The 26,476-nt window shown below is 40.1% G+C and overlaps 1 protein-coding gene across 2 annotated transcripts in view; it reads left to right on the top strand.

Moving 5' to 3' along the window:
* The window catches only part of phf2 (PHD finger protein 2), a 128,940-nt gene that overhangs the window by 85,225 nt on the left and 17,239 nt on the right, over nt 1-26,476 (top strand). For both annotated transcript variants that reach the window (XM_086088000.1, XM_086087999.1), the window contains 3 exons: nt 292-359; nt 14,695-14,873; nt 22,090-22,397. In XM_086088000.1, coding sequence (XP_085944126.1) covers nt 292-359; nt 14,695-14,873; nt 22,090-22,397 — 555 coding nt within the window. The remainder of the gene's footprint in view (nt 1-291; nt 360-14,694; nt 14,874-22,089; nt 22,398-26,476) is intronic.

Below are 26,476 nucleotides of genomic sequence, written 5' to 3'. Positions count from 1 at the left end.
TGCGTAAGTCTTATGTGATAGACGAGAGCTATAAGTTTCGCTGCACGGGAGATCTTGAGAGACACTCGTGGTCTCCCTCAAAACGGATATCTCGTCTGATTATTAATAATTTAATTTAATGTATTATTTATTTGCGGTTATGTTAATAAAAATATTTTTCTTTGCATTTTTTAAGTATTTCTTTTTTTATCTCTGTGGTATCGAGTATGGAGTATTTTCCTGAGTATCAATATTGAATTGGAAATTTTAGTATCATGACAATCCTAATTAATTCTGATTATTGTTTTGCAGTTTTGTCAGGAATTAGAGAGCCAATTCAGCCAACCAAAAAAACAAAGACCAAGCCCTTGCTGTCAAAGGTATGTAAGTATATGTGATTGGATGCTATCAGTTTAAATTGTATTGAATATCTGGAAATTTGTTACAGTAGCATGTTGCTCAGTGGTGAAGAAAATAGATGGGGTGTAAACAGTAAAAAAGGAAAGCAAATTTGAGAATTCAATTTATGGAGAAATGCTTGTGAAGGCTGAAAAGGTGAATGACAAAATGTGGACTGGTTTGGAATAATATTTTATGACATGGAATGATATAGATTGACCTGCAATGAGTGGAGCATGTCGAAGTTGGAATGGTTTGAAACCACCATAGCATGTAGAAAGTAGAGGGGAAAATACAAAAAACTATTAAATACAATTTTTTTATTTTGGAATAAAAAAAATACCGTTACGCTACATTTAGACACAAACGCAAGGTGAGCACTTGCTTTACCCACTGAAGTTTGATCACGGCAGTATGTACTGGATGTGACTGCTTCATTTGCGCAGAACAGAGAAGGAGAGTGGTGTCGCTTGGCAGTCAAATATTGTACAACATTTCAGCAAGTTGAGAAAAGAGAGCACTGCCAAGTACCTCCACTCCTTTCCTGGGACTGCGGCCGAGCCACTCGTTTTCTCCTGCAGTACCTTTCTTTTTTGTTTGAGGTATGTGTCCTTCGAGCCCTGCCACTTTTTGCGACTTATCTCCTCTGACAGAAAAAAGTGGTCTGTGGTTGTGCTAAATATAATGGCTAATGCTAAACGCTTAAAACCAAAGATTTTTTAAATGAGTCATTATATACATTATTATTACTGCTATATTTGACTGTGATTGTGTGGAAATATGGGAAAATATATATAAAACTAATGCTCAGTCTGTCTTTAAGCTACAAAAAAAGAGCCATACTAGTTATTGGTCACTCACATTACATTGAACCAACAAATCCGTTATTTATTCAATTTAATATTCTCAAATTTTCTGACCTAGTCGAACTTAAAACAGCACAAATAATGTATAAAGTATACAATAACCAACTTTGCCACAGTATTCAGAAGTTTGAAATCATAGAGGGCTGCTGCTCTTGGTTAAGGGGCACAAGTGACTTTATTTATGGAGTCCAGCATACTGACCGAAATGTCCGTAGTGGTTAGATCGTCCGTCGCTGAGGCATTTTTTCTCTTCTTGGAAGGTTTCTCGAAGGAAGGCTCCTCCATCGCGCAGCTGTAAAAATATCCGTCGATGAAACGTTCAAGGTCCTCCATGCTAGGTGATATTCCAAATCTGCCGGATGAAAAAGAGAAGAGAAAAGCCAAGATATATGGTGGTTAAATTCGGATTTGGTTTAGCATAATATAGCTAGTTCTATCTTAGCAGCGGGGCGCCGCCATGTTGGGTATTCCCGGTCTCACTGTAGGTCTTGCGATAGTCACAGCATCTCGCGATAGCAGCCAACGTCCTGATCAATAGAGACAATACCGCTTATGCGAGGTCGGGTCGCGGGGGCAGCAGCTTTAGGAGGGAAGCTCAGACTTCCCTGACCACAGCTACTTCAACCAGCTCCTCCGGCGGGATCCCAAGGCATTCCCAGGCCAGCCAAGAGACATAGTCGCTCCAGCGCCCCCGGGGCCTCCCACCGCCCGGAACACCTATCCAGGGAGGCGTCCAAGAGGCATCCGAACCAAATGCCTGAGCCACCTCAACTGGCATGTGAAGTACAATCACTCGCAATATTAAAGTTTAAATCCCACTAATTGTCACACCCACCCAAGTGGGGCAAAATGTGTTCTCCGCATTTGACCCATCCCCTGAGGGAGCGGTGAGCAGCCGTGCCGCGCTCGGGAATCATTTGTTGATCTAACCCCCCAATTCCAACCCTTAATACTGAGTGTCAAGCAGGAGGCAAGTGGGCCCGGCCGAACTCACAACCTTCCAGTCTCAGGGCAGATACTCTACCACTAGGCCACTGAGCTGACTATTGATTTACAACTTCAATCCCTTAATTTTTTTTTTGTACAGAACATACAAAAATACAAGAGAATAAGGGAATAAAAGGCTTTCTTAACTCTTTCAGTGCCAGGCGTTATCCAAAAAGACAACTTCTAAAATGCGCTGTGACTATATAAACGTGGGTGGTATCATTTGAAAGTTTACATTCCATTCTTTCATTAGAAAAAAAAGAATGATTCTTCCTTATGCCGTTCTTTAGTAATCACCATTTGAAAATAGGTAATTTGAGTGACATCTATTTTGGACAAAATACAGAGAAAATTAGCTTTTTGTAAAAAGTTGTGTTTTCTGCACAACAGTGACTTTGGCTACGTTCACACTGCAGGCAAATGCGACTCAGATCAGATATTGTTTTGCCCAAATGCGACCTGTATCTGACTTTTTTTATGTCAGTCTGAACAGCTCAATTCAGATTTTTTCATATCCGACCTGGCTCACTTTCATATGTGATCCTAGATCGGATACGTATCCGAATTTTTGCAATGCGACCGCAATCTGAGGGGCCAATATATCCGACCTCGACGTCATCAACAGTCCAACATGCGCTCCGCGCGGGCGGGCGCATTGTGCTCGACGCATCCGTGAGGTCCGCACGGCTCGGGAGACGTACATGAATCGGCATGCAAACCCGACATCGTCGGGTAGGCTTTGCCTTCGATTTTGTGGGCTTAAGAGACACGAGTTTGTGCTTTGCCGTACCTCCATCCAACCTGCTGTCTGGGTCATTGCGTGGTGACCTGGCGTTTGCACGGATTTCTTCCAGGGTCTCACCTTCATTGTTCTCCTCCTCCCTGATCACAACGGGCACTCGTGTCCAGACCTTCTCCACCTTCTGAATGAATTGCAAAAGTGACAATCGTTCTCCAGGGTTTCTGGCACGGAAAATGATATAAGCATTGAACATTGTTACCCGGAAAAGGTATGCCACAAATGTTTGGGCCCAATTGAATGTTTTTCACATTGAAGGGTACGACGTATTCTGGTCCAGTCTGTCTACCCCATTCATGAACTTGTTGTAGGCAACAACACAGACTGGCTTTTGCATGGCCACCTTTTTTTTGTGCCTTCTGTCACACCAGCACAGTCTGCATTTCATCGGGATGGCAGGTTGTTGTGTCACGCCAAGACCGTCACTTTTCTGTTGTGCCGGACCAATGTTCCCCCAAACCCCAGGCTGATCTTTTGTTGCCTTAGCAATTTCTGGAGGTTCACCTTTGTTTGCCCTTAGGGTTCCACATACAACAACAACATCAAGGACGCATCTGTCGAGGAAGGACGCATCTGTACTTGCTCCTGCACTCACTCGTGACTTCTATTTTGTTGACATTGGGATTTTTAACTACATTGTTGCAATATGCCTGGCGGAAAAAGAGCTGACGAAATTGAAGAGATAAAATATTTTCTTGCAAAACTCAAAGAAATGGTCACCGAAATACTTGAAATGAAAAAAGCATTGAGCCACTTCTGCAGGAAATTCAGCAGTTGAGCAAAGAGACACAAGAAAAAGATCGACGCATTGTCACCTTGGAACAAAAAGTGGATGATTTGGAACAGAATCTTCAAATCAACAATGTGATAGTTACAGGTATCCAGATCAAACCGTGTCGCGGCCCTCGGCCAAGAGCTGCGGCCAGCACATGTGCAGTTGATTCTGACCAAGCTTCAGCGAACGAGCTTGTCAAACAGCAAGTGACAACTCAACTCAGAGATTTGGGATTAATTATGGATCCAGCGCACATCCAGATGTGCTTTTTGCTTCCAACTGGGGGGACATGACCACCGGCAGTTCTGATCAGGTTTGTTGACAGGAAGAAAAAGATTGCTCTTTTGAGAGATAGCTACAAGCTTTAAAGTAAACATGTCTACGTCAATGAAAATCTCACAAAACGAAATGCGGACATCACCAGAAGGGCGCGACAATTGGGAAAGAATGGATTTATCGAGAACACATGGGCAAAAGACTGTTGGATCTTCATCCAAACAAAAGAAGACTCATTTTCTCAGAAGAAAATGCGGATCGTAAAAAGAGTGGAAGAATTGGCGGAGTTTGAGAGACAATAATTGCTATCAGTAACTCACATCATTAAATTGTACCCAAATGAAAGAATTGGAGCATATTACTAATTTACCCAATTTTGGAGCTGTCATGATTTGAATAATGTAAATATAGCATATGATTACTTGCTGACACTGCCAAGGCTAACTCTTGTTTATAGGAGGATCCGTTGTTGAATTTTTTTAGCGCATGCGCGGATGGCTGTGTGGCAGAAAACATGGCGGACTGTATAGAAACACCATACACGAAGAAAGTTAGCGGGTGAAATTGCAGCTAGTTAAGCACTTTAACGGCCGAAGGGCGGAGGAGATTTACGGAGAAGCTTAATGTATGTATTGTGACAAAACTGAAACTATTGAAGGGCAATATGAGACGTGGGATGATGACAAAATGTGGTCCGACTCACCTGTTTCCTGGCCACACATCTGCTTTGGAGACATTTACTCTTATTTAATACAAAGTCCTGTGCAAAGCTGGGTAATTATTCTTCATTGAAGTGTTCTTTGTGGTGCCAAAGGGAAGCATTACAGTTAAGTTTGTGGAAGTACATCACTCCAAAACCATCCCCCCAACACACTCAGCAATCATAAGTTCCATGGGGGAATTATGTCAACAAGCAGCACACCTTATTCTTTATTTATTTTGGGAAATTCAGTGACTTTAGTACAGTGAAATGTATCTGGTCTCTAGTTAACAACTAAATATCACAGCTTACACAATTATTATTTTCAAATCCATTCTTGGACAAATATGCAGTCATGTTACGTAGCATTAGCATACTAGCATTGTAGCACCTTTAATCAGGATAGGGCTTAACAACTATAGCTACTGCGTACACAAGTGAGGTCGGCAGGTATCAAAACACAGATGCAGAATGCAATATTTATTCGGATAAGATAAACAAATGTGGACACTCAAGTGAAAAATTAGGCACAAAAATATATTTTGTCTCATTTATAGGAATCCATAACACAATTCTGATACTCGTTGCCTTTTGATCCTCCGTTCGTAACGCTGGACGGCTTTTTCTTTAGCCTTCTCATTTACCGATCCAGGATAGTCCATTTCAAGACGAGGAACAAGTCAGGGTGGTTGTTGATCGCGCTTTGGAACACCTGAATAAGACCGCAAAACAATATGACGGACTTTATAATGCACAAACTCAATTTATTATTTATTTAAATCCTCTCCAAATAACAAATATTTGTCACAAATACTTACCGGCAATAAAGTGAGCCTCACAAACCCGTCCATATCAGTCGTAATCCAGGCTTTGATCGTCAAGTTATACCCTCCCGGCTCACAGCCATTTCTTTCATTTTTCGCGGCCCCTTTCGGTGGGAATGCGATAAAAAAAACGTTATTATCGTGCCGTACAATTGATGATACAACAAGAATTAACCATCTTCTTGTCTTTATCCTCCTCCAAATGTGCAAAACCATCGAACTCCATGTAAAACATGTTTCTTGCCACACAGTTTCTCGTGATGCAACGCGCGAAACATAAACAATACGTCACACAGGATCCTCCTATACACCTGCATTGATAACATGTATTGCTGTTTCTGTAAGAATGTAAACATTGTCTGGCTCTTTTTCTGTTTGGACATTTGTTGTAACATGCAAGGCTGATGTGATAAGGTTGTATTGTGGCTGCAATGTATCTGCTGTAAATAGTTACAATGGGGTTGGTGAACATGGTTCTGTGATGCGGCTAACGGGGGCTACTCTGCCGGGTGGGCTGGCCTTGGTGAGCGCTCAGGAGTATCAAGATCTAAGCATCATCGGATGCTGGCAACAGTGGTGGCTGAACTGACCAGAATGGATTGAACATTGCTGTGGGCGCAATGGGCAGAATGCAAGCCGATCTACTCTTCTGGAAGCCATAAAATGTGTGAAAGCTGATCCAAGGTCAGCAAAGATGCTACTGGTGAACAAGCATGCGCTCGCCTTGGCTGCTTGCCTGGTTGGGTGGGCCTGTTGGTGGCATCCGGGAACCAATTTACCAATTCCAAATGATTGGTACTAGCTGCAACTTACACACAGACATTACTCAAGATGAACTGAGCGAGGAGTGTGCAGACTTAAGTCTAGGACTGACAACGATATGAATCAATGACTATCATAATCAATGTATATGACTGATGCGTATAGTAAGAATCGATGGGGACGGGTTACTAATAAGCCATGGTCTACCTGTCAGCCCTTCTTTCGGATGTCAATGCAAATGATATTATGTGATCGATGTAACCTGTAATAATGTGTCCGAAAGGAAAAAATGAATAAAACAAAACAAAACATAGATGCGTTCTCCCAGTAAACGGTCACACAGCTCTATGGAATTATAAAAAATTATCCATATAGAGTGTGTGACCATTTCCTGGGAGACGATCAAGCAAGTTGAAAATGGTGTCTGACAGGGCACCAGCTTCTCCAACATAGGGCTGCATATTGTAGCAATAACCTGTTGCTGAGTCACACAGGATGTATGATTTGATGCCATGTTTGACTGGCTTCTGTGGGTTATAAACTTTGAAGTGCCCCCGCCACAGCATCATTCCCTTATCAATACAAATGTTCTGCCCAGGTTTAAATAATTCTTTGAATTTCTTGAGATGATCCAACACGGGGCGGACATTGTCCAATTTGCCAGCTTTATCCACTGTCTCATTATTATTGAAGTAAAAGAACCTCCAAATTATTTGGTATCTGTTCCGAGGCATTGTTGCACTGAAGTGTGGAGTTGAATCATCTTAATCTACTATCCAGAATGAGGCAAAGTTTGGCTTTGTTTGGTACGATGCCAGTAGGGAAGCAAAGTCTAAAAAAATGCTTTATGACTAGGTTCACACTGCAGGTCTTAATGCTCAATTCCGATTTTTGGGTGAAATCTGATTTTTTTGAGTAAGCGTTCACATTACATATTAATTGTGACCTAAGTCTGTCTGTTGTGACCCGCATGCGCAGAAGAAGATACATCACTCACAACGCTGTGTTTGCGGAAGTAAATACGTATGGTCCAGCGTGTCAGGGCAACAGACTTTTAGAAGTCTTTCGTCAGGGCTCATATTTTTACCATCTCATATTTACAGAGAAGTGATGCAGGAGAAGGTAGAAATAATATTTTGTGAAAATGAGCCGAGCCTGTTCGAGCGCCTCATCTCTGGGGACCTCTCGTTTTTTTCTTCTCCCAACGATGATGTCACGTCATTGCCGTGCATAATAAATGAGCTATCTGCATGGCTAATTTACTAATATCACCACCACATCTTTATAGTTCATGTTTCAAGTGGTATTAAATTAAAGTCAAATATAGTCACAACTGTTACTCAAAACAAATTTGCAGATTCACGTACGTCTACTCTCACGAGCCGTGCGGACCTCGCGGGTGCATCAAGCATAAATCAAGCTTTAATGCCCCCGCCCGCACGGACCGCATATTGGACTTTTGATGACGAAAAAAAAATAAAAAACGTAATTCACGAGAATTCTCATCACCGGTAGAATACCTAATTATGTCACGTGACGAGACTTCTCGTCTGTGACAAAAAAAGAGTTAACATACAAATCGAGAAAATGGGTTATTTTACAATCATAATTAGGTTTGGAAATCGATACGTCAGGGTAAAAAAGTCTCTCCATTTGGTTCAAATTTGATCAAACTCAGCTTTTCGTGTTCACAGGTAGGAGGTCAATTTCTCCATTTGATATATTTCAGAAATGGTCCCAAACCACCACTCTCACACAGGAGAGCAAGCGGATTCAATCACATTCTAGAAATCATCTTTTTTCTAGCTGCTACAACAAATCGTAGTAACTTAATACTGTACTGTGTTGTTATGCGAATAAATACAAGCAAGCAAGTCACTGCTTTAACTCTTTTCCTGCTGAAAACTTAATTAAATTAACATTTTCTAAATTTTCACGGTAGACCTCCAACATCATTAGTTGACTTTTTATTTTTTTCCAATGGGCAGAGCAACATCTTGGGCCGCTCTGTTTTCATGAATGGGGATGGGTACTTTTCAAGTTTGAACTGGTTCTGTTCTAATTATCGGTACCTGGGAATTGATACTGATACTCAAGGGTACCAATTTTCTGTACTTTTGTACTCTAGCTTTCTCTCTCTCTCTCTCTCTCTTCTTTTTTTTTTTTTTTTTACATTTGTTTTGATTGTATGTTTATTTATTGGGTGGTAATAAATGTTCATCATTGTTTATTTAACAGTAAAATATTTTTAAAAATCAATGTAACAGTTACTTTTCATTATATAAAAATTGACAAATAAAATTTCAAACAAACAAGCCAGAGAGGAATAGTAAAAAATAAAGGTGTAACATTTTACAATTACTCAAGTATAATTAATACACATAAATGTATGTTACAAAAACAAAGTGTGAAGCGAAGTTCTATGCAGTGAACAACACAAAGTTAAACAGTAAATATATAAATTAATAATTGATGTTATTTTTGTTTCTTGTGCAATTTTTCATGAACGTAAAGCCTGTCGCACGATGAGTTTGAAGTCCGAACCCACGAGTCAAATATAGCAAAAAAATAAAAATGTTCAGTTGGAAGAGGAAGAGGACATGACGTGAACAAAGAGATTAACTCTTTGACCGCCATAAACGTTATATAACGTTTAGTAAAAACCTATGGAGGGGCGCCGAGGACGTTAAAATACGTTCACTATGTTTTTTTTTGTTTTTTTTTGGAAACGGGTGGAGGAAAGCCTTGGGCAGCTGTGCTGAAAGTATCAAGCAGATCTAGTTAGTATAATGACTCGTTTTGGCCCCTAGATGGCAGCGATGACTCTCTTTGGACAAGATTGGGTGGGCCGCCCACCGTGGGCGTCAGTAGAAAACGTGAGGCGGAGCTAGAGTGTTGAGGGGACAATGGCTGATGATGCAACAATGGCTGATGAAGCAACAATGGCGACCGGTTGCAAGCAGCTCACGCTTGAGCATTTTTTTCAAAGACGGAAAGCATCGATCAATACTAAAAAGCGCATTGATGTCGACGATGATGATGACTCCGAGCTTGGCGCCAAAGTTGGAAGCCTTGACGCGACCGTTATGATCACGTAGTAAGCCTCACCGGCTAGCGCTGCTAATGCCGGAAAACGCGGAGCTGCTCAAGCGGACATTCGATCGGGTGATGGATGCATATTCATCGGAGGAGCGGGTACAGTCTGATCACGGAGAAGACACTGGTTCTGGACTACGATACCACCATGAATGGAGTGGATAAGATGGATCAGAACATCTCTTACCACCCGGTATAGGAACCGAAGGACATGAGGAAGCCAGACGTAACACCACCGTAACGTAGCATGATCCTGATATTAGACTTGATGGCAACACACACTGCAGTATATACTTGCTATTCCCCGGAAAAAAACGGCCTGCAAGAAAGTGTAGCTTCTGCACGCGAAGAGGCAATCGCAGTGAAACTAATCTGTTGTGCAAATCCTGTTGCGTCTCCTTGCACGCAGGGGAGTGTTTCACAAAAAGAAAAACTGTCGTTGAAACATCCACATAATTGTAAATAGTACCACAGTTGCACACATTTGTAAATAGTTTGCCAAATTGTTGTCAAATTGTTACACTGTTGAATGTAAATAAACGTATTTTGCTATCAAAAAACACTTTTTCATTCTTGGTGGTAGTGTTTTATAGAAGTAAAGCACTATTTAGGTCTTTGTGGCATCATTCATGGACAAAAAGAAGTGTAAAATTCACTAGAGTGCATGAAATAATATCGTTTCACTAAAAGCTTGATTTCTCCGTATTTTGGTCCAAAACAAGCGCATTTGGGTCAAACTAACCATTTTCTATTGTTGATTACTAAAGAACGGAATAAGGTAGAAACAAACTTTTTTTTTCTGATGAAAGATGAAAGTTCAATCTTTCATTTGGTAGTATGTATGTATGTTTCCATAGTCCAAACAGAAATTTTTCTGTGGACCTTGAAAGATCAGTCAAAATGCTTAAATCGGCTGGCACTCACAGCATCCCTTTTCTGAAAACGTCTGGCAGTCAAAGAGTTAATTGGGTTCAAATTAATCATTTGAATATATCCGACGTGGTCTGTAATGCTCTCTACATTTTGGCCACAAGCTTTCGCTATTTTAAATATGGTCACCAGCACCTTAATGATGGTGAAGCGTGTACCTTCCAGCATAATTCGATTCAGTGGGAGAAGACGGACTCTCTGCAATTCATTCTTCTGCTTGGTCCTTTTTTTGTGCTCATTTTTGTAAGTTTGCCGCGTGTTGTCTTGCCTAAAATCACGTATTTCTTTTAGAATTGTGTTTGGGCTAACAGGCTTCTCATGAGCGCCAACATCCTGGTTAGCCGCAGAATGTTTAACATTAGCATTCACTTCGCGTCATGGTGTTTTTCACAGTGTAATCGGGTTGTATTTTGCATTTCTCTCTTTTTTTTCTTTTTTTTTAAAGAGCTCAGTATAGTTCATTCGGTAATGTCATCATCATTGCTCTTTTTTTTAAATTCTTATTATTTTTTGTATGTGGGTGAATATGTGTGCGTGCGAGTGTGTGTGTATTCGTTAGTTCACCAAAAACCTATAAAAAAATCCCATACCGTTCACCTAAACCGAACACCGCCGTCAGGAGACCCGAGGAAGGACCAAAGAAAACAAAGGAAAGTGAAATCCAGCACCGACCAGACACCACCCACCGGGCCACCAACCAGAGTTCTTCACCAACCCCAGAAACATCTAAATTCCTCAAGACCTCAAGAGACCAAAGGAGAGACTGAGGAAAGGAAGGAAGGACAAACGAAGCAGAGTGAGATCCACAGACACCAGCCTCCACTGATTCAATGACCTGAGGAAGAAGCAGATTGTGTCTGAGTTTCGATAGATGCTGGTGTGGTGGATCTGGCATGCATGAAAATCTCCACCAAAGAGGGGAGCCGTCGACCCCTGCCAGGACAGAGCAAGCGCAACACCTCAGGGCCCCCCAGGCCGTGGCAGCGCCAAAGGACGAACCCCGGGCCCCGCCAGGGCCACCGGCCGGAGAGCAAACCCAGGAGCAGGAGCGCCCCCCACCCCAACATGGCCCGCGCCCCCAACCCATTGCAGCAGGACGGGGCACTGCAGGCCCGCCAGGCACCCCACCGGTCCACAGCCCCCGCTGCCCCCACGACCCACGCGCCCCCATCCACCCCAGCCCCAGCCGCCCTCAAGCCCCCAGACACCTCCTCTCGATTGTTGCAGTCATTCCGGACGTTTACGATTTTAATCGATCTTAATCTAATAAACCCAAGAAACATTTATTTAAAGGTTTCATTTATTCAAAAATAATTCATGTGCAAAGTGTTCAGACAACAATAATGTGTACTGATTCTAAATTTGTTTTAACATAAACTTAACCTTTATAGTTTGTACTTAAATGCCACAATTAAGTAGTTGGTAGCTACTGTAAACATGCCTTATACACCACCCATCCAAAATTACAACTCACAAAAACATTTGGATGTAACAGAACATAAGAACAGCAGCTTTTAATAATCCAGAAGACAAAACTCGATTTCACGATTTAGCAAATTTTCAACGATTCGATTTTTGCCGATGTATTGAATTAATTTAATTTATTGCCCAGCCCTAGTGTCAGTAATGCCTAACGGAGGAGTTCCATACAAGGCTGATGTTAAGGTTAGGTTTGAAAAAAATGAGCATTCTGTCAATATTGACGGAGAGTCCGTCAACGACGGATACCTTGGCGCGGACGCCCATTTCGCTGATGGAATGACGAATGACGGATTGACAATTACAATGCCGTTCGGTTTGAAATATTGACAGATTGACGATGACGAAGGGTGTCCTGGCTGTTGACGATTGCAAAATGACGGATGCTCAAAATTCATTAATGCGCCCTCCTCTAAACATTATGATATCAATGAAGATATGCATTTGCTCACCTTAATCAACTTGGAAGTTGAGCTATTGTTAACCAATTAGACAATGTTTGAAAATTGGCTTTCAGGCTCGATCAGTTGGTTCCAAATGTACTAAAAAAAAAAATAAGGTACGGGTTAAGGATGATATCCACATATGTTTACAATTATTGTACATTGCGCTCCATTAAATAATTGTAACCTCTCCTCCCCCAAATTCCGAGACGTGCGAACTCTGAGGTTCCACTGTAATTTAGTCGTCTTAATTAATATTAAGCACATCATACATTTGAAGTTAAGGGCTTTGGAAATAAAGGTAATCTGAGGACATCCGTCCATCCATCCATTTTCTACCGGTTATCGGTGTTCGGGTCCTGGGGGCAGCAGCTTTAGCAGGGAAGCCCAAAATTCCTTCTCCCCAGCCACTTAATCTAGTTTCTCCAGCGGGATCGCACGCCGTTCTCAGGCCAGCCGAGAGACATAGTCTTTCTAGCGTGCCCTGGGTCGTCCCCGGGGCTTCCCGCAGGTGGGACATGTTCATAACACCTCTCCAGGGAGGCATCCAAACCAGATGCCCGAGCCACCTCAGTTGGCTCCTCTCAACGTGGAGGAGCAGCGACTCTACTCTGACTCTCTCCCGGATGACCGAGCTTCTCACCCTAATCTCTAAGGGAGAGCCCTGACACCTTGCGAAGGAAACTCATTTTGGCCGCTTGTATTCGGGATCTTGTTCTTTAGGTCACAAACCACAGCTCGTGACCATAGATGAGAGTAGGAATTTAGATTAACCGGTAAATCAAGAGCTTCGCCTTTCGGCTCAGCTCCTTCTTCACCACAGCAGACCGATACAGAGTCTGCAACACAGCAGACGCTGCACCAACTGAACTCCTCCACTTGGGAAAGGCTCCGCTACAATGAGAGTTGGAGATCACGGCTTGAAAAAGTCAAGAACACCACATCATCTGCAAAAACCAGAGATGCAATGCTGAGGCCACCAAACTGGACCCCCTCAATGCTTCAACTGCGCCAAGAAATTCTGTCCATAAAGGTTATGAACATAATTGGTGACAAAGGGCAACCTTGGCGGAGTCCAATCCTCACTGGGAACAAATCTGATTTACTGCCGGCAATGCAGACCAAAGTTTGACACTGGTCGTAAAGGGACTAAATAGCCTGTATCAGGGGGCTTGGTACCCCGTACTCCCGGAGCACAGGAGTCCCCGAACGACACGGTCGAACGCCTTCTCCACGTCCACAAAGCACATGTCAACTAGTTCGGCGAACTCCCATGCACCCTTGAGAACACTGCTGAGGGTATAGAGCTGGTCCACTGTTCCACGGCTGGGACAAAAATCACACTGCTTCTCCTGAATCCGAAATTTGACTTCCCTACGGACCCTCCTCTCCTGCACCCCTGAATAGACCTTACCAGGAAGGCTGAGAAGTGAGATCCCTCAATAGTTAGAGTACACCCTTTAAAAAGGGGACTACCACCCCGGTCTGCCAATCCAGAGGCACTGTCAATGTTTTGTCACTTTTGCCAAACACGTCAATTAAGCGCCAAACAGTCACAGGAGCTCAAAAGTAAAGGGGAATTGCTAAGGGGAGTAGTTTGTAACCAGGCTACGTATCTGTTGTTTTGCTTTTTATTAGACAGACAAATGAGAAAGCCACCGCTGGTGATAACGTGAGTGAGGCAATCAAGAAATTATAAAAACGGTAAAAAGAAATGTGTAGCGAATTAACATTTTAAATAGAAAAGACACATTTCCCTGGATTGTAATGCCAAAATCAACCAAAGAGAAAAGAAACAGACATCATTTTCTCCATGTTATTATTGAAGAAGACTGTTTTTCAATGGAAGAGCTGATTTTCTAAGTGTTTTATTTATGTATAATAGTGTACCCTAATCTGTACCCACAGTTTACTAATCTGTATCCACAGTTTAGCAATCTGTACCCACAGTTTAGCTTGTCAATAAGAAATAAAGAACACATGAATAAATCAACTGTGGGAACAGATTACTAAACTGTGGGAACAGATTACCAAACTGTGGGAACAGATTACCAAACTGTGGGTACAGATTACTAAATTTTGGGTACAGATTAGTAAACTGTGGGTACGGATTAGATTTAAAAAAAAATCATACCCTGGCACCACAGGGGCTCTGTAGTTTTCATTTATTTCTATATTGCATTATATTTCTTTATAACCACATGCTGGTTTAAATTTAAAAAAATAAAAAGGACCATCTTAATTGCATTTCCTTTACCTCAATTTATGAACTTTTCAAGTTACAACCGTGCTCACAGAGCCAATTAAGTTTGTAAATTGCAGTTTCACAATATTTGTTTTGAGTGTCTGTTTACTTAGTATTTGTTTTTGTTTTTCTAGAATCAGATTGCTGATTCATCAGATGAAGAAACTCTACATATAGACACAAACACCAAGCCCGAGGGTAAATGCTGCACCTTAAACACAAAAATAAATAATAAAAGTGGCAATGTGGCAGGTATTCTTGACCTACTGCAGGCCAGCAAGCAAGTGGGTGGAATTGACTACAGCACCAACAGGTAGGCATACCTCAGTTGGTTTTCTTTAGTTTTTTTCCTGCTACTTTACTTGCTGTCTTTGTAAACTTGTGCACCTTTTACACTTGAGTTCCTAACTTCGCTAGAAGGCTACTGTATATATATCCTATATTAACGGTTACTTCTTCTTTTTTTTACAGAAACAACCCCAAATAACAAAAAAAAAAAACAAAAAAAAAAAACGGCATACCCAAAACAGACAAACAAAAACAAACAAAAATCTATTAAAACATCGAATTCAAACAAAGCTAGGTCTTTCTTGAGAAATAATTTTTTTTGTCCACATTTCATTTAAGATATCAATTTATTATTATTTATTATTTCTTGTGGGGTCCCCCAAGGGTCTATGCTGGGGCTAAAACTCTTTAATTTGTATATTCATGATATCTGTAATGTATCCCAAGTAATAAAATGTATTCTTTTTGCTGATGATACCAATATTTTTCATAGTAGTGATAATTTATAATGAGCTCATAACTACAATGAACCACAAACTATGCATATTGAAAAAAATGGATGGACAAAAATAAATTATGCTTAAATATAAGCAAAACTAAAGCGATCCTGTTTGGTAATCGAAAAATAGATCCTGGATTACAAATAAATATTGATGGTGCGCCAATTGAAAGTGTGATTGAAAATAAATTCTTCTGAGTAATAATTAAAACACTCCTATGGGGTAGATGCCACGGACTTCCGACTTCCAGGTTTTACACATCAGCGCCTTTTCCGGTCACTGCTGGCCGCGTTCCAACACTCGCACCCCACCCCTGCACCCCCCAACCACGCGCTCCCACTCATCTGAAATGCTTCGGACACTGAGACAGACACTACACACTCGCAGCCTCGCACCCGTCGACGGGAACGCGCAACCGAGGGGCACAAAGGCGGAAGCGCAAGTACTGGGACGTGGCCCACACGTCGCAAACCGGAAACGAAAACAAAGTTGCTGGGTGAAAACCCGGAAGCCAGAAGTCCCGCCTCCTCTGTGGCATATAGTCCATTGGACTATCTTTTGCTCTCTCTTTTTTGTTTTAGTTTTTCTACTTGTGGAACCTGACATTGACCTTGTGCTTTGTTATTGCCTGAAACAAAAATAAAAATGAATGAAATATGAATTAATATTCAAATTGGCATGGCAATGTAATAGAATGTAATTTTCAAATCGCAAATACAACAATTTGGGGGAATTTTACATCTTAATCTAGCTGAAACTCTCTCCATATTATATACTACACACTATATCAATCCATTCATTTATTGTTGGTATATCTCTCTTCAACCATTCCTTACCCCCATTCTCATACGATAACAACAAAATTCTCAATAATTATTTTTCTTGTAGCGATTATTTGGGTTGCCGTAATGTCTTATGAGAAATTTAGACGGTACTGAGGGGAGTTGTAATTTCCTCAGCAACGTCTGGGGCCACCACATTGACTTTGTCTGTTTGTAGGAGCAACACGATAAAAATCCTATTATCAAGAATTCATAATCTGAAGTTGCTACTTTAGTTAATCATGGAGTTCTTTGCTTTAATAAGAGAATTACTAATCCACTCAGTAAACACAAATGATTCAGCAGAAATTTAATTTCTAGACAACAAATGTATTTATTTAACACACGCATATATCAGTCACAGCCAGATTTCAATGAAGGCGCACTTACGGACTGGTTCAAGTGCACGGGAGAGAAAGAGCAAAGAAGAAGAGAGGCAAAGAAGAGGGGGAAGTAACTTTGCGCGCTGACTTTTAAACTGTGTCCCAGGGGGTCGGGCAGTAGTCCTGCCTCTTCCGTGTGCTTGAAGCAGACTTGGTCTACTGAGACCAAGCTTTTGGGATAGCATTTGATCATTTTGATCAGAATTGACAAGCCAGATCCTTCATTCATCATTCTGAACACATTTCAAACATTACCACGATCATAAAGTTATTGAATCCGCTAAGTTTACTAATTAGCTAAATTTAGATGGCTGCAGAAGTTACACACACATCATCCATTTGAGATAGACATACAGGTTGTTTACAAAGATAAACAACAGAAGTCACTAGATGTCAGTCAAGTACATAGAGTGTGTTTATGTCCCGAATTATGTAGACTTCAGATTAATTAGGAGCGGCAGGATTATTGAGGATAATACCGATATTGACCGCTGGTGGGCACTGTTGTACCGTATAACTTCCAAGGGGTGTTGTTTCCAAAAACACATGGCTGATTCCTGTGGATAGACCAGACCATAAAAGATGGTCTGGGGACTGATAAGCAGTCTTATCGCTAGTTTGCTTGCTAAACAGGCTTTCAGGTCTCGGTAGGCGCTGAGTGGTGTTTCCTGTGGGTTGTAAAAACGAAATCCATTCCCTGCTGGAGGGAAATTCAAAGAGTTTTTCCTTGTTGAACTGTCTCCAGTTGGTTTGACAACGCACAGGGTTGAGGCTGTGCAAGTGTTTAAAAAGGCAAATGAAAAATGTTTTAGGGTGACGGGCAATATTCGTTACGTTCTTCTACCCACCCACTTGAGTTGTCCTAAGTCTCTAAGATATAGTTTTAAAGTCAAATTGAATTTTGCACTTAAATACCTTCTCCAATAAGTCATGAATATCATGCCAAAATGGTGTCAGATAGGGACAATCCAAAAAAACATGAACATTATTTGCCACAGAATTTCCACATACCTTCAGCAGTCAGTCTGAGCAGAAAATGTACTTTTCTGTTTGGGAGTACAAAACAAACACGTCAAGTTCTTCCAACTGAATGAGGTGAAAATGTTGTCTTCCATTGCTGTCTTCAGAGACTGTCTTATTCTTTGTTGTAATTTCAAAATTGCCCTCTGATTCCTACCTTTCTTTTATGACAAAAGCATGGTCTTCTTTTCATTTCTGAAAAGGAAGATATAACCTCAAAATAGTTTTTTGGTAAATGCCATTTTCGTAAACTTTGGAAAAACTTGCCATAATTTCGTCTCCATATGTTGTTTCATCGTTGATTTTTTTATTTCCCCAAAAAATCTCTTATTTGTACATATCTGAAATAATCATGATTTTGTAAAGTATATTCATTCTTTAATTATTTTTGAAAAATGTGGCATACATTGTAAGACCATTTGAAGACCAACTTTTGAACCTATTATGTTTGCTGGGTGGAAATTCAGGGTCGTAGGCAAACCACTTTAACCTCTCTGCCTTCTTTATTTTATTTTATTTATTTATTAAACCCTTCCATGTCTGTAATGCATTAATTATAAAATGATTATCTGTATCTAACATATAGTTAGGTTATTCTAATTTTGATAAATCAATAGGTAAAAAAAATACCCACATTTTGACAAACTTCTTATTCCAATCCAATTCATATGTTAGCAGATGCTGGGGAGGATTATAGTTAATATTAATAACCTGTGTTTTTTGAACATTTAATTTATAACGCCAGTATGACCCATATTCCTCTAATACGGACATCAACTCGGGTAGTGAATTAGTTGGATTAGAAAGATAAACAAGAACATCATCAGCAATCAATGCCAGTTTTTGTTCACCCGCTGGCACTTTCATACCTGTGATCTTGTTATTTTGCCTTATCCATTGTGCCAGTGGTTCTATGAAAATCGAAAATAAATAGTGGGCTTAATGGACACTGGACAGCCCTGTCTTGATGACTTTGAAGTACAATCTCTAGTTCTTAATATAGAGATCATGAGTGGAATGTGAGCATTCCATTTATGGTCTCACGAACAGACGGCTGAATGTCTACTATTAAGATTTGTGCATATCTCCAAGTATAATAGGATGCCATCAAATAGCCACTTTATTTCATAATGTTCTTGACCATGCTAAGGCTTTGGTTTAATTATTCCATGCAACACAATAAATCATATTCATAAATATTTATTTCCACACTACTCATACAGATACAATTCATGGTTAAAATAATACAGGTACCATACAGATAGAGACAGAACAGTCAGAAAAGTGAAATGCGAATTAAGGAGATAAAACAAAATTCTAAAACATGAGAATGATGCTTGAGTCTGGGCTTAAAAATAATTGGATGACTGACTTGAGATTTTAGAGTTAGCTAGTTAGAGGTAATTTAGACATCGCAATTTTAAATGATCAACTCTGCACATGATGGTAATCTTGCAGTTGCTGAACTAATGTGTCAGAGTTGGTTCTGTATTCTCAGAATGGACATTGAGACATGGTTCTGTATTCTCAGAATGGACATTGAGACATGAATTTCACCCTTTGGCTTGTAGCTCTTGACACAGTCGGACTCACGCTTTTGGGGAGGTCGCACATAAATATACACAAGGTTTGTACAAGTATGTGTTTTGTAAAAAATATATATATTTATTTTAAAAAGAACCTTAATATAATATTGCAAAATCAATCACACAAGCGGGAAACCCCCATCAGGAACAGTGGATAAATCCAGAGCATCCCGGCCGTGGAGCAGTGAGTAAAGCAGGGAGTAGGAGAGAGGACAAATTCTCATCCCTTTTAACTGTTGAAGGCACCTTGGGATGAAAAAATTGCCCCCCCCCCATAGTCTACAGATCATTCAATTTAAAGGTTAACGGGCACAATTTTGTACAGATAGCTTTTAAAAGCTGTTCTCTAAAATAACTGAACACCTTCTTCTGTCAACCTATTACAAATAGGACATTCCTCATCGACTATACACTCCAGTCAGGGTTTCACCCAGAAAACTTGCTAAGGCCGGCAATCCGGAAGAAATTTGCCCCTGTTTGCGGTTGACGAATAAAACACCCATAATCTTATTTCCTGTCGTAGGGGAGATAATTGGGGTTGTGGGGAGAGGGGTGGCATTCAGTGATTACAATTTGTGTTGTTCGTTGACGGGGGAAGTCAAGTGCGCACAAGGTTTGAACTTTATTTTTTGTTTTGCGAATCAATGATTTCATTTGAGGAGCAAATAACCAAATTTTTTTTTTGTTTTTTGTGCAAGTTAATTCTAGGGACATAAAGCAAGGGTTTTATTAAACAAACAAAATATGACAATATAGTGAAAAGAACACTTGTTTTTCACTTTTTATATATACTACAATTTTTATTTCTTAAACTTACATTGTTAAAAGCAGCAAACTGTATTTTCTTGTCTAGAAGCAAAGTTAAATGGGATAAAAAAAGAAAGAAAGATCGACTCTACTGTAATCTTGAGAATAGTGATTGTGCAGACCTCAAAAGTAAAAAATCTAAATTCAAAGCTCAATTGTGAAAACAAACAAATAACACTACTTTTCTGTTTTTTTAATATATATTAATATACTGTAATAATTAATTAATTGGGTTATGGGTATAGGTTGTTTGATACACGTTATGTTCCGTTTTGCTAAGCATTGCTATTTCTGAGTGTCTTTGAATGCATCATATGACTTAATGGGGGGGGGGGGGGAATGAGTTGAATGTGCTGACGTAAGTGAGGACCTTCGGTTGTGTGTACTTTTCGTCTCAGGCTGCTATTGTCCTATTTAGCCCACAGTAGCCGTATTTGTGATTTATAATAAAAGGTGGGATGAACAGCTAAGCTCCTGATGTCATTTCTGGTTGATGAAAGGCATAGTGTACCGTAATTCGTTTTCGCTTCAGTTTAACAAGTTGTTTTCTCTCCACAGTCCAGACATTTCTTAATTTTTCACCCTTTTGCTGTGCAAAGTTGGATACACTCCGCTATGACATGGTTGCAGCCAGACGTCTATCAAAGTGTACACAATCACTCAAGCACTTAATTCTGTCAACATTTTGATGGGTGTAACGTCACACATTAAGCCCCGCCCCTTTTGGGCCAAAAGATGATATCATACTTCCGGCCACCGTCACTTGTGCCAAATATGGGCATGTTACCAGTCCAGCCCACCACCATATATGCGCTTTCTTATTACCTCACCGGCCCCGCCTCTTTGGGCCATGTGCCTAAGGATGATAACCCACCCCTTTTGTTTTAATATGGATTTCCTTTGACATCATCTTTCCTTGAGAACAAATTGGGACATGTTCTGGCAAAGCGGTGACTGATGTCATTTTGACCCCACAATCAGCCTACTGTTCTCATTCAACACCATGTCTACTGTGTACAGCAAACGGCGACGTGCAGATTAATATTTGTTGATGGGTGGAGAGGGTAGGCTGATGAAAACAAACTGGCCATTCACGAAGTTCCCAATGATGTCTGGTTGTATTGTTCACGACCCATGTGATGTAAAGTTCGGTGTTGCACTCCCCTCCCATCCCCTACAACTGTTTTAATGTTTGGAATGGCGACTATGATTTAGGAATGGTGGTCCACTACTCCTGAATGAATGGAATGGAAACACAGACTCCTACATCTTTTTCTTCTTCTACTTCTTAAATTGTTCTTATTTTTTCATTTCTTCGATGCTCTTTTGGCAATTGTCAAATACCTCTGATGCATTACCACCACCTTCTTCCCGCTGGCGGTAATGCACCAAAAGTACTTCAGTCAACATGATTAGGTTATAGGAATTTTGGGTGCCAAGCTCAAATTTTAAAGGGATACTTGACTCATTGAGCCATTTTCAGCAGTAAAAAGTTAATATTTTGTCCAGAGTAAATTTGAGAACTACATTATATTTCATGTAGAATTAATACCTTTAAAAACTATTTTGTCCACTTGCTGTCGACTGAAGATGACATCCCCTGTGCTGAGGAAGTGGGTAATGACCAATCATGGCTCAGTTTGCTGACCAAACCCAGAAAACAAGTGGGCCATGATTGGTCGTTATCTACTTCCTCAGCACAGGTGATGTCATCTTCAGTCGACAGCAAGAGGACAAAATAGTTTTTAAAGGTATTAATTGTATACAAAATAATAAATGTTATCAAATTCATTTTGGACAAAATACTAACTTTTTACTGCTGAAAATGGCTTAATGAGTCAAGTATCCCTTTAATAAATACAGGACCAGCCACTCTATGAAAAAAGAGTGACTTGCAGTTCGAAAAATGAGCTAATTTCATTCAAACTTACAGTTTTTGTCCTTACAGTTTAGTATACTCATACATGATGCAAAATTATAATAGTGCTCAATGACAGAAGTTTTTGATATTTACATGGAGTTCAAAGGCTGTCTGAAATATTTTTCACAATTTCTCATCCCTGCCAGAGGTATGACTGTTCTGTAATGGCTCTGTTGTTGTCTGTTTCTTATTGACATTCACAGTCAGCCACCTGCATCTCCCAGCACACAGGAGGCCATTCAGGGCATGCTGTCTATGGCCAACCTGTCGTCATCAGACAACTTGCAGCAACAGTGGAGCAGCAGTAATAGTCAGACAAAGAACATATGGCAAATGCAAAGTTCACTGACTAGTAAGAAGGCCAGCAGAGGAGTTGGCATTGGTCGCAGCAGCAACAGCAAGCAGTCTACTAAACACATCTTGAAGAAACCCCGGAGGAGCAGCAGTATTGAGAGTCTTGACTATGATGACCAGGATCACATGGATGCATGCTTTAAAGACTCAGATTATGGTAAGGCCCAAAATAAACACATAGTCCATGGGCTACTAGGAGCACCTAGTACTAATACACATAATACACTTCAATGATTCAACGTGTGAACATTTCACTGTGATTTGAAACATTTCACTGTGATTTTAAACGTCAAAGACCCAGAATAGCAACTAAAAAGTCTGCAACAATTACGAGATGACTGGAGCTCTCAACCTGTTGATTCTGTCCATTGTATGGACACAATATTCCAGGCAGGTTATTACCTTCTCAAGGTTACCCTCGTGATTGTTATCAATGTTTCACTAGTAATACCGGTCGCTTAGTGCCTTTCCATGATCCTGACCAAGAGAATCCACAGTTAAGACCGGTGGTGAGATTCAGCCACAGAAGACGAAAGTGGGGGTGAGTGAGGGTAGGGACTGTGCATGTACCTTTCTTGTAGACATGCTTCTCTTTTGTTTTCATTTCATTTAATGCTCATTGACATAGATAGTTGTGGCCAAAGGTTTTAGTAGTGACACACATTTAGTTTTTCACTTGAAAATATATAAATTAGGGCTGGAACGGTTTTTGAAAACCGTTAAGCCGGATCGGTTAAATAGTTTTGGCTCGGTCCGTGTGCGCTTCGTTCGGTCCTTAATGATAATAATAATAATAAAAATTAGCTGTGAATAATATACACTTTCAGTTTTTACTCCAAGACAAAAATTATTTTTTTCTAAAACTGCATACCGAACTGAACCGAAAACCGTGAGCACAAAACCGAACCGAACCGTGGAATTTGTGAACCCCTAATATAAATATATATGAATGTCACTCAAACATGCAAAATATGCAATGCTTATAATTTCAACCCTTATTTTCAGAGACTCTTTGTTTTAAAATTCAGAAATAAGTTGAACTGTCCATATTGCAAGAACATGCAAAGCAAATCACCAACATGAAAACTGTAGCAGTCAGTGAAACCGAATTTGAATCACTGTTGAAAAATACCTATTCTTTATAATGATTGTTAATTAATCATTTGTAATACATTAGTTAAAGATGAAGTCATGAAACTAATATATTTTAAATATTAAAAGACTTGGAATAAATAATTTATAAATTGTTAGCTACTAACTTGTAAACGCATTAACAAAAGATGAAGTCATGATGAGCTTTTATATGAATTCATGATGAACTAATAATTTGCAACTATTTGAGAATTATTAACTAATAGCTTGCAAATATTTACTAATGATTAACTCATGATTAAGAAATATTCATTACTAATCATTAATATGCATAGGTAAAAGATGAAGTCATGCTGGGCAATTATGAAATAATGTTAAAAAGGTATATATCTGTGGTAGTGAAGTAATAACTGGTTTGCTGTTAGGACGGACTAGTAAATTAAACGGTACTGAGCGAAAATTGTAATTCCTGCAGTCACCGCTAGGAGCACAACATTTGATTTTGCTGTGGTTTAGGAGCAAACAACGACCAAAAATCCTATGTTCATAATCTGAAGTCGCCACAAGTTAGAATTCCGGAGTTTTTTTAATTAGTAAGAGAATTAATAATCCACTCAAACACACAGATGATTCAGACGGGGTGGGATTTCTAGAGCATGCATTCATTTACCAATCTCACAACATACAGTGTAAAGCACAGCCTAACCTAACTATCAATAAACGGAAATGAAGATAATAAGATGAAAAGAAAGCATGCAACATAATGAAACGAAGATAAAAAGGTCATTTAAAATGTGAATGGAACAAAAAGAGCATCGAGGTTCAGAGGCGGAAGATTTGACTTGCCAGATCTTTATGTTATGGAACAAACAGTTGCACACGTGATATGTGGTCAGATTTGCAATAAAAGCGCAATTTACGGGTTGGTTCCAACGCACGGGGAGAGAGACTGGAAGGTTTGTTCCCTCAGTTGAAGAAAAGCACAAAACTATAATCCACGCTTCCGAGTTGGCACACAGGTGGTGGTTTCCCCGTAGCCTGGGCTGGAGGAGTCGATGAGCGCACGACTGAATTTTGTGGCGAGGTCCTCAGTGGCGGTTTGTAAACCAAGGGGTTAATCCACGCAGGGACACGCACACACATTCCAACAGAGGGGAGAGAAAAAGAAGAAAAAAAGATGGCAGGGACGAGGGTAATTGTTGCAACTGTAATACAAACCTTTTTGCAGATAGATCTATTCCAAAGTTCAATATGAAAAAGTGTCTTTCTACCTTATTCTGCTTTTCCGTAATCTGCAGTAGAAAATAGGTTGGTTTGAGTGAAATCTCGTACTTTGGAGAAAAAAAAGTCTGAGAAAACAAGCTTTTTTTGTGAAAACATGTATTTCATGCATATATAATTTTGACACAGTTTTTTTTTTCTTTTGTGACCACATTTTGACCACAAACACTTGGGGCCTCGTGTACTAAGACTTGCATGGCTTTCATACTAAAACACGCCGTACTTCCATTTCCAGAAAACGTCGCACGCACACAAAAATCCAGATGTACAAATCTGTGCATACGTACGAATCCAAGCACATTCCTTTCATACATGTCAATCAATAAGGAAATGTTAGCGTACCCCAGATTCCTATAAATATATGCAAATTAGTATAAACATCGCTTGCGGGTGGGAATGATTACGATGCATGATAAGATAATCACATTGTAAAGCATGAGGCACAAATGAAAAAAAAATATGTGAGCTGGAGAAACAATGTAGAGGCCCGAAAAACTATGATTTTTGGCAGGCTGTCCTCGGAAGTCAATAACAACCTCCATGACGAAAGTCCCATCGGAGTATGCTGGCTGTCGCCAAAAGTGGCTGAAGGGGCATAAGATTCTGATCACGGAGGCTTTAAGCTAAATGTAATAAAATAATATAAGACAACTCTCCGCCACTGCTGAAACCGGTTGAATTACGTGTTTAAGGAGCATCGATCTGATTGTGATCGTAGAGTTTTAAACTTGGAAGATGCGCACGCCGCAGTGACAATATTTTGTGGTCCGCCGCCAATAGATAGAAGGCATGTTTAATGTGCTTGTTAAAGGGGCATAATTTTGTCATTGATCAATTTGTGATTGGAATACCAACGCACCCAGCCATCCACCGCCCCTGTCCCGTGGGTGTAAAATTAGATCTAAATATATTACATAAACATATTTTTACAGCGACCACCTGGCGTAAAATCCACCTCTTGCAACTGTCCAGCATCACCTCTACGACTCGCCAACGTCTCCAAAGCAAAAAAAACTTGCGTACGCCAGCCAAGGAGTTGCAGTGAAGCACCACACATTCCTACGCTCATTTCACTTTTGATTCATCTGAACGTGAGAGAGGAAAGGTGCATATGCCACGTTTTTGTGCGTACGCACCCTTCATACATGAGGCCCCTGAAGAGTGCTTTCCTTCTATAAAACACTAACACCAACAATAAAAAAGTGTTTTTTGATGGTTTTGATTTGAATAAAAACATTATTTACAGTGAACAGTATAACAATTTCACTAACAACTTGACAAACTATTTAAAAACTAACTTGCAGTGAAAAGGAAGACTGTTGGTTGCCAGCCCGCTTCATGCCAGTCAGAATTTTTCCTGCAATGATCTGCTATAAAGGGCCCTCGCAGCCCGGGCCACTTTTGGGGTACAGGTACATTCAAAGCCACATTTCTAAGAAAATGGCATAATAGACCTTTACATATGGATTGTTTTTATTTTTTTGCCAGGTGTGAAGAGTGTGTAAAACTCAAAGAGTTTTTGTCAATGTGAAGACCCTTAAAGATCAGCGTCCATTTTTATTTTTGGGCAATGAGTTGCGCTGATTGGCATTTTTTAAAGTACATATTTACACATTATCGTTAGTTTTACTCATAGCACAATATTGCTTTTATTGTCCATAGAGGGCATCAAAAATAAATGAATAAATAAAAAGTACATATGTATTGATAGGTCTGATGCCACTGAACATTTTGAGTGGTAGAAAGTAAAAAAATATTTCTTAATTACTTAATTATCACACTTACAAAGAGTATCCAAATTTTAGACAAAATAACTTATGTGTCGTAAAAAAAAATTGTCGACCCAAGGTGTAGGTGCCGCTA

The sequence above is a fragment of the Leptonotus elevatus genome, chromosome 10 (assembly GCF_054856555.1).
Source record: "Leptonotus elevatus isolate MCC_2025b chromosome 10, RoL_Lele_1.0, whole genome shotgun sequence".
Taxonomy (NCBI): Eukaryota; Metazoa; Chordata; class Actinopteri; order Syngnathiformes; family Syngnathidae; genus Leptonotus; species Leptonotus elevatus.
This window is presented reverse-complemented; position numbering and strand designations above follow the sequence as displayed.